This window comes from Rhinopithecus bieti, unplaced genomic scaffold (assembly GCF_001698545.2).
Source record: "Rhinopithecus bieti isolate Rb0 unplaced genomic scaffold, ASM169854v2 scaffold_16773, whole genome shotgun sequence".
NCBI lineage: Eukaryota > Metazoa > Chordata > Mammalia > Primates > Cercopithecidae > Rhinopithecus > Rhinopithecus bieti.
Genome location: NW_016808848.1, coordinates 1,116,427 through 1,126,219, shown reverse-complemented (window position 1 = coordinate 1,126,219; position 9,793 = coordinate 1,116,427). Strand labels below are relative to the sequence as shown.

General features: G+C 40.0%; 1 protein-coding gene across 4 annotated transcripts in view; it reads left to right on the top strand.

Annotated features, from left to right (window-relative positions):
- The window catches only part of ANP32B (acidic nuclear phosphoprotein 32 family member B), a 32,392-nt gene that overhangs the window by 7,979 nt on the left and 14,620 nt on the right, over positions 1-9,793 (top strand). For all 4 annotated transcript variants that reach the window (XM_017887584.1, XM_017887585.1, XM_017887582.1 and 1 more), the window contains exons 2-3: positions 3,590-3,737; positions 7,496-7,620. In XM_017887584.1, coding sequence (XP_017743073.1) covers positions 3,590-3,737; positions 7,496-7,620 — 273 coding nt within the window. The remainder of the gene's footprint in view (positions 1-3,589; positions 3,738-7,495; positions 7,621-9,793) is intronic.

Genomic DNA, 9,793 nt, shown 5'->3' with positions numbered 1-9,793 from the left:
TTTTTTTTTTTTTTTTTTTGGAGACGGAATCTTGCTCTTTTGCCCAGGCTGGAGTGCAGTGGTGCAGTCTCGGCTGACTGCAACCTTCCGACTCATGGGTTCAAGCATTCTCCTGCCTCAGCCTCCCGAGTAACTGGGACTACAGGTGCACACCACCATGCCCGGCACATTTCTTTGTATTTTTAGTAGAGATGGGATTTCGCCATGTTGGCCAGGCTGGTCTCAAACTCCTGACCTCAGGTAATCTGCCCGCCTCGGCCTCCCAAAGTGCTGGGATTATAGGCGTGAGCCACCATGCCCAGCCAAACTTTTTTTTTTTTTTTTTCTTTTAACTGGGTCTCTGTCGCTGGGATTGTAGGCACTAGCCACTGCACCTGGCCTTGAACAGTTTTTTTAGTGTTGGCTATTTCTGTCTTTTAAGAGCTTGTCTGTCCTTTGTTAGTGTTTCTGCTGGGGTATTTATTTTTTCCTCACTTAGGGTAAAAACGATAGAAGATATCCTCAAGAACAAGATAATGCAAATAGCCAGAATTTCCATAATCGAGAGGTTACAAAAAGTAACAGTCAAATCGGAAAATAATTTTGCAGCAGTTAAAATGAACTACTCATTTAAAGGAGAAGTTGACGTTTTAAAGAAAGAACTCTTAACTAATAACAGACTCAGATGTTTGTATTCTTTCACTTAGCAATGGATTCTGAAGACACAGTCCCAAACACAAAAGACATTTTAAGTAAAGATATGGCATTATTTATAGTAGGGAAAATTGAGCACAAATGTTCAACAGGGAGGATTGTAAAATGATTTATAGTATATCCACACACTGTAATTTCTTTGGCTATTAAAAAATACTCTATGATCAGAAAGTTGGTCCCCTTTATGTCCAGGTTTTCATCTTAGTTCCCCGCAATTGTGTCACAAACCTCTGTACAATATTGCTGACAAACCTGTGACCATTTTTTTCCTCATTCAGCAGTTATGTAGGCTCTTATACAGTGATATAGTGGTAACTGGAATATACATGACCCTGTGATCATGAAGCTTAGTCTAGCAGTGACTTTTTTTTTTTTTTTTTTTTTTTTTTGAGATGGAGTCTCCTTTGTCACCCAGGCTGGAGTACAGTGGCACAATCTCAGCTCACTGCAACTTCTGCCTCCCAGGTTCAAGCAATTCTCCTGCCTCAGCCTCCCGAGTTGCTGGGACTACAGGCACATGCCACCATCCCTGGTTAATTTTTGTATTTTTAATAGAGATGGAGTTTCATCATGTTGGCCAAGCTGGTCTTGAACTCCTAACCTTAGGTGATCCACCCGCCTTGACCTCCCAGAGTGCTGGGATTACAGGCATGAGCCACCAAGCCCAGGCAGCAAACACAATTTTTTAACCTGCGTTTGAGTCCTCTGGTACTTTTTGATGACGCCTTGCAGTGGTTAAAGTGGAATTTTGCAAGTTGAAAGAAATGTCTTTAAGAGGTGATTTCACTCTGTGAGCTGAGAGGCAATATGGCTAACTCTAATTCTTCTTCACTTCATTTTTGGCATATTGGTGTGTTTTGTATAACATTTTTGGATTATTTTGGATAGAATTTTAGAAAATCTCCCAAGGTAAATGGGAACATTTTAATTGTATTGCAGTATACTGTTTACGTGGGTGGGTGATGGCAGTTGACCTTTCTAAAGTTTTAATGGTTCGTTGGTTTTATGTTTAGTTTCTTTTTAATACAGAATAAATACATGCTTGTAAAAAATTTAGTACAGATATAAGTAAAGTAAACAGCAAAGGTCTCTGACATTTTCCATTCTCTTTACCCAGAGGTTACTTTCTGGCCATTTATAATGTTCCAAGCCCTAGTCTTTACAACTTTGTGAGGTAGGTTCTATTATCTCCACTTTATGGGAAACTGAGGCACAGAGAAGTTAAGTGACTCAAACAAGGTCACACAAGTTCTTAGTGGCAGAGGAGAACCAGAATTCGATCCCAGGCATCTGTCTCCAGAGCCTAGCTTTTGTCAGAGTTGACCTATTGAGTTTTCAGATGTGCTCATTTCTTATCAGAAAAGGGAAGAATGGCAGAGATACCTAAATAAAAGTGGAAGGAAGGGAAGAAGTAAGTGGATGTAAAGAGTAAAAAGGATGCCTGGCTTCTGAAGAGGAAGTAGACAGGGTAGTGAGAAGTGCTTAGGCACTTACTATATTGTGGGTATTGCTGACTTGAAATCTGTTTCCTTCTCTGTAAATGGGGGAAGGAGAGTGGTGGTAAAAATAATAAATGATTAAGTACTCTATAATTGATAGCAATTACTAGAGTAGCATCATTGGATGTTGTATGAGAGGATGAGGACACTGTTAATAGCTCATATTCTCTTTTCAGACTATCAGCATCTCCCTACAATATACGTGCTTAATTAATGCTATTAAATATGGTAGGTTCACTAAAAGAATGCCTTTGTTGGTGCAGTTAGAACGGTAATTTGCATCACTGTGAGTAGATCAAAGTGGGCTAAAAAGTTGCAACTTTCAGGATGATCATAGAGCAAGAATGGCAACGTGGATTATTGTGGTGGATCTGCATGTAGACTATTAAGTAATCAATATTAAAAAGTTCAAATCATCAGATGTGATACTGTTTTTGAGACAGAGTCTCACTCTGTTGCCCAGGCTAGAGTGCAGTGGTGAAATCTCGGCTAACTGCCACGTCCTCCTCCCAGGTTCAAGCCACTCTCCCACCTCAGCCTCCCGAGTAGCTGGGATTACAGGCACTCGCCATCATGCCTGGCTAATTTTTGTATTTTTGTAGAGAGGGGGTTTCACCTTGTTGGCCAAACTAGTCTTGAACCCCTGACCTCAGGTGATCTGCGCACCTCAGTCTCCCAAAGTGCTGGGGCTATAGGCGTCAGCCATTGTGCCCGGCCAGATGTGATACTCTTGGATGGACTTAAATTCTGAAAAAGGAGACTGTGTAGCCTGAAAATGAAATTTAATTTATTATCTAGCAGTTCTCTCCTAGAAATGTGCAACGCAGATTGATCTTTGTTTTGAAGTAAGGACTCTTGCATCCTGATTTCTTCCCAGTGTCAAGATAATCTTGGCAAAGATTAATAAAACCAGAGTTGGAAAGTGTGTTGGTGCAGAAACCTCTAGCCAGAATCTCTTAGTGGTCTTGATAGGAAACATAAAGCTTTCCTCTTTTCCAGTGGTCATCTTCTGGGCCTTAAGGTAGAACCAGCCTACAGGGTGTCTTCACTTTGCATTTGCATTTAGATAAAAGCTGCCCTTTGGGGAACAGGCTGGAGAAAAGAAATAAGGGGAATACACTTATTTCACTTAATATCTTAAGAAGTATACTTTCTGTTTCTGGAAAAATAAAGAGTGTGTTTGTACCCATGGAGTAATATTCCATCTTTGAATCTGTCAGTATATTGTTACTGAAGGCTTAATCAGTTTTTATCTTTTTATAACTAAGATCTAGGTCTGAGTAAGAGGCTGCCTGTATATATGGGTGTGTTTGCAGGATATTTATGGTAGAAGGTTTTGCATTATTTGTTTTCAATGTGTTTTTGAGAGCTTATCCTTTTTTCTTTGTCATCTACAGGTTCGAGAACTTGTCTTGGACAATTGCAAATCAAATGATGGAAAAATTGAGGGCTTAACAGCTGAATTTGTGAACTTAGAGTTCCTCAGTTTAATAAATGTAGGCTTGATCTCAGTTTCAAATCTCCCCAAGCTGCCTAAATTGAAAAGGTAAGTGCTTTTCTTTAACGGTAAAAGAGAACGATCCTGGGAAGGGAAAATGTATGATTTTACCTGTAAGGAAGTACTTAGTGTAGCAGAAAGCACATGGCCTTTGGAACTGGCCAGATATGGGATTGAATTCTAGCCCTAGCATTTCCTTGATGGGCGCACTTCTACAGGTTACTTAATCTCTCTAAGGCCCAATTTCCTCACCTGTAAACTGGTGGTATTACTTGACCTTGCAGAATTGCTGTGATGTTTGGAAATAATGTATGTTGGGTGCTCAGTAAATAGAAGTTAGGAAGAATAATTACTGTATTTTGTGAGTAATTTATTTGTTAATTGTTATAAAACCAATTCTCTGTCCTTTCGGAAAAAAGGACCAAATGCTACATAAAAATGTTTTCTCTGGTCATTGCACATTTAACTGTCACAGGGTCCCAGAACGTCAGAACTGGAAGAAACCTTGCTCCTCTAACCCAGCCCCTTAGTTTATAGGCACAACAATTGTCCCAGAAAAGTGTAGTAATTTGCCGAAAGCCACCCACAGAAGTGGTTAGTACTAGAGCCAAAACTATAACCCGTATCTCCTAACCCCCTATCATTTCCATTGTATAGGAAAAGATATGTGGTTATATAAGTCTTGCAGAATTCTCTGCCATTTCAATATTCACTTTACTAGGAAAGTTAAGTTGTACCTTTATTTAAACTAAGGCACACGTAGAAGGAAACACAATCAAACTTGGGCAAAGGTAGGTTGTTCCTAGAGCTTGGTTGAGTTCTGAGTGGGACAGTTAGTTTTTTGGTATTGGGGTTTGTTTATTTGTTGTTGTTTTGCAGGGGGTGGAGTGGGTTAAGTATAATACATGAGGCCGGGCATGGTGGCTCATGTCTGTAATCCCAGCACTTTGGGAGGCCAAGGTGGGAGGCAGGAGTTCGAGACCAGCCTGGCCAACATGGCAAAACCCCGTCTCTACTAAAAATACAAAAAAATTAACTGGGCACGGTGGCACGCGCCTGTAGTCCCAGCTACTCGGCAGGCTGAGGCACGAGAATCGCTTGAACCCAGGCGGTGGCTGAGGTTGCAGTGAGCCGAAATCGCGCCACTGCATTCCAGGTTAGGTGACAGAGCAAGACTCTGTCTTGATTTAAAAAAAAAAAAAAAGTATAATACATGAATTAAAAAGTAGAAGTATTTTTTGTTTTGCTTTATTTGCCTTGCGTTAGGTAATATTAATAAATGCTCAGGCAGTCTTCATGAGTTTCAGGTGACCATTTCTGATAAGAAAGAAATTTCCCCTTCTAAGTATATACTAGAGGTTCAAGTATAATCCTTTCATATTTGCATGGTTTATCAGTGACATTGGAAGCGCTGATTAGCCCAGTTAAACATAGGATAGCTTTTTAGCATCTATTTACATAAACTTGATGCTAGCAGATCCTTAGTGTGTGTTTTGTGTTGTTTTCCTAGCATTCTGATTTTCCTAAATTACTCTTGGTCTCTTACTCAGAAATTCAGCCTATCAGTGACCATTTTTATAGGGACTTTAATAAACCTTTCTGAATTCTGAATAGAGCTTGCTTGAGTTCTGAGGAGGACAGGGCTTTTGTTTTTGTTGGTTTTGTGGGGGGGGGGGCGGTGGGCGTTAAGTACATGAATTAAAATCTTTTAACATTTAAACATGAATCACTTCACTTATAGGGCTAATGAGAGGGAATCATGCTTAAAGGCAGGTTGAGTGTACTCATGATCAATAACTTTATTTTATTCCTATTCCAGAACACAAACTGGTGTTGTTTTGTTTTGTTTCGTTTTGTTTTGTTTGTGAGATGGAGTTTAACTCTTATTGCCCAGGCTGGAGTGCAGTGGCCCCATCTTGGCTCACTGCCACCTCCGCCTCCCACGTTCAAGCGATTCTCCTGCCTCAGCCTCCTGAGTAGCTGGGATTACAGACATGCGCCTCCACCCCCGGCTACTTTTTGTATTTTTTTAGTAGAGATGGGGTTTCCACCATGTTGGTTAGGCTGGTTTCGAACTCCTGACCTCAGGTGATCAGCCCACCTCGGCCTCTCAAAGTGCTGGGATTACAGGTATGAGCCACTGTGCCTGGCCCAGAAACTGTTTTTAACAAGAAATAAGTACTGAAAAAAAATTGATGTGTAAATGTCACAAATTTTCTAAATTTACACATCTATTTCATTTCAAAATAAATATGCTAATACATGTTTTGGTAGACTGCCTTGTTTTGGTAGATTGCCTTGTTATTCCTACTCCCTGAGATACACATGTTAAAAGGATATGGATGTTACATGTATATGTGATATTCTAACCACATGGTTTAAAACATGGGTCAGGAAAAGTGAGCTCTGTTTTTATTTGATTTACTAAAATCACCAATAAAGCTAACACTTGACTCTATTTATGGGCTTATGTTTTTAAACCTAGACCATGAGTGGGTATTTCACTGAAATATTCCATTGAAAGGAAAAAACTGTTTTGAAATGTTGTATTTTCCTCTTCTGAAATATTTAACAACACCTTAAGCAGCTGACTTGTTTTTTTAACTCAGTTTTTCAGCAAATACTCATATTTTTAAAAGTTACTCTACTCTGCATCATGTAGTACATTTCATTGCGTGGCAAAGACTTTATTACATGAAGCTTTCATGCTATTCTAGGTACGTAGCATAATAAGGAGGACATGGATATTTATGAAGCCAGCCTGTCTGGCTTTAAATCATAGGCCCACTATGGTAACAGCTGGGTGATCTTGAGCAAGTTTATTTTCCTCATCTGTAAACAGGAGTGGTAATTCTGCCTACCCCATAGAGTTTTTGTGAGATCAGATGAGTTAAGGTGTTTCTAGTGCTTTGAGCAGTGCCTGGCATTTAAATACTATGTAAGGGTTAAAGTTACTATTATTGTTGGCACTTTAAAAGAGAGAATTAGAACCAGCTGTGTAGCCGAGTTTTCATGCCTGCAAAAGGAAGAGCTTGAATTAGATGTTCTTCACAATGCTTTCCAGGCTCCAATTCTTTCTACTCTAAGATTCTAATATTCCTTGGTGAATGCTCATTCCCTCATTGGCACATTACTTGCCTGTGCTACTTGACTTGCAGCTTAGAAATTAGAGTAGGTTCTAATAAAGGCTAGTGCCAGGTTTATGCAAGATGTGGCCTCCAGGGAGCTGGTTTCATAAACCTGCCCCTGTTGACCCATTCCCTTTCCTGAGGTTATGAAGCTTCTTTATGGGCTTGTAGGGCCCGTCCCTCTCTCGTAGCTTTCAGAGCAACATTCCCTGGTGGCTTCCAGGTGTAGAACTCCACAGTGTATGTCAGTATTGTCCAGAAATTAGGTTTCAAGTGGGCATTGCAAGCTTTGAAGGCACACAAAATAAGCTGCTCAGAATGCACAGACTATTAAACCATTTACCCTTTCTGGCAGGTATAGGGTATTACAACTTGTCAAAGGATTCTAATTGGTTTTGACCTACTTTTTAAGTTGGAAAATTTATTTGCTGATGTTAGAGACCAGTTCTTGAGTAAGCTGTTAGTAGCAGCTGATTAGGAAAACACAATACTTCTGACCTTTCCTTCTGCTGTTAATTATTTGGATTTAAACAAAATGAACACGCATGCCCTGATAGAAATATGGATCATTTGATCTTGATACATATTTGAGAACTGTATTGGTTACTTATAATACCTTAAATGATTTGTTTTTCTCTTTGTGTATTTGTGTTTGTGCTGTATCCATTTTCTCTTGCAGCTTGAACTCAGTGAAAATAGAATCTTTGGAGGTCTGGACATGTTAGCTGAAAAACTTCCAAATCTCACACATCTAAACTTAAGTGGAAATAAACTGAAAGATATCAGCACTTTGGAACCTTTGGTAAGTAACCGAGAATTTGGAAACTGGGATTTACTGGTCATTTTCATTTTCATATTTCTTTATAGTGGGGGGGAAATTACTGGCAATAATAATTGGTTGAGAAAGTGGTGGTTTTTTACTTTTTATAGAAGTCCCAATTTTAAAGATCAGGGCCTCTCTAGCTAGATGTATTCTTGTGACTTTGCTCTCTCCCTGCCTGATATTATGGTGGCATCCTTCTGAAGATAATTTTTGGGGGTACTTTGTTTTGGGTCCACTTTTGAAATTTATATATTGACTATCTAGCCTTAAACATGTCTCTTAACAATTTTTTCCCCCAGACTGGCCAAGCCATTATGCACGTTTATACTCTAACAGAAAAGGCTATTTATGTTGTGTGGCATGCCTGAATTATAGATGAAACAATCAAAGACAGCTCCATTTTAAGCTTTAAGTCATCTAATTCATGATCTTGTGTTCTAGCTGGATTACTGTTGCCTAGAGTTTTGCATGGAAACCCCAAGATCCTCCTCAGTCTTACATATTGGGATAAGATATGAAAAGCTAAGTTTTAGTGCCACTTGGGTTGTAGACTTGCTGTGTGACCTTGGGCAAACTGCTTCTTCTCTCTGGGCCTCAGTTTCCTCATTTATAGCAGGGAGGATAATAATCCCTGCCTTACCTCACTTAGGAGTTCTGATAATAAGATAAAGTAATGTATTTACTTTGCTTTGTAAGTTAATGTACTTACTTTGCTTTTTGTCCAGTTTGTGTGGAAGTTGTAGTGGCCAGAAAAGGGCTTCCAGAGGCAGGACTGGAGGCAGGGGGCTTAATGCAGTTTGTAGGGCAGCCCCATAAGCTGTGCTATTTGGCAGAGGGTTATGTAGCATATAGGTGTCTTTCAGAATCCAGAAGAGACCCTAGAGGGTAAGACATTTCTTCTCTGTTGTCTCTATTCTGATGTCAGAGTATATTAAAATATGTGGATTTCACATCACTTGTATAGAATGCTCTGTTATTTCAGGGGAAGACAGAGTTAAATTGTAGCTTCTTTTAATGAAGAGGACTTCCTGATAACAGTTAGAAGATCTTTTCCTTCCTAAACAATTTGAGACTGCTCCAATACAAATGTAATCACCTTTTACTGAGTCTCTTTGTGTGTGTGTAATATATGTATTCTTTTACAGAGGTCTCACTATGTTAGGCTGGTCTTGAACTCCTGCCCGCAAGTGATCCTTCCACCTCGACCTCTCAAAGTGCTAGGACTACAGGCCTGAGCCACCATGTCTGGCTGAGTCTCTTTAGTTTTACATTTCATTAAGTTGTCCATATTTAAGAGCTCATATTTCTCATAAATGTAATGCTTCACCAGTGCTCCATGCATTTTGCCCTTTTTCCTATTACAGGTATACCCAGATACTCAGGCTCTTACCAGTTTTATTCATTTCCTTCAAACCAACCCCCATTTCTAGTATTTAAGCCAACATTTACTGACTTTTGCTGCATCCAAGGACATGAACATTTGTCCATTGTATCCTTATATGACCCAGGGAAGAGAGAATGACTGTCCTCTTTTTAGAGATGAGGAAGCTGAGTTTAGAGAATGTAGATAATTGTTCGGGACAAATGGCAGAGTAGGGATTCAAATCTAAGTCTAGGCTGGGCATAGTGTTTCACACCTGTAATCCCAGCACTTTGGGAGGCCGAGGCGGGCAGATCACTTGAGGTCAGGAGTTTGAGAACAGCCTGGCCAACATGGTGAAACCCATCTCCACTAAAAATGCAAAAAATTACCCAGGCGTGGTGGCAGGCGCCTGTAATTCCAGCTACTTGGGAGGCTGAGGCAGGAGAATCACTTGAACCCAGAAGGCGAAGGTTGCAGTGAGCTGAGATCATGCCTCTGCACTCCAGCCTGGGTGACAGAATGACACTCCATCTCAAAGAAGGAAAAAAAAAATTGAAGTCTGCTGTGCTTTCCATAGCCCTTGGGACTTGTTCTTCTCTTTCCACCTGTAAATTTATTTCATGCCCAAATTTCCTTAAGCTGGGAATTCAACAGGAGCACCAAATTTTAACTGCTGATGCTTTCCCATTCAGATGGGCTACACTAAGCCTTTGTTTATTGGTTAGTGACAGACATACTAATAACAGGTTGTTGTGAGCATAAGAAACCTTTCTCCTCCCACCCCCCCCC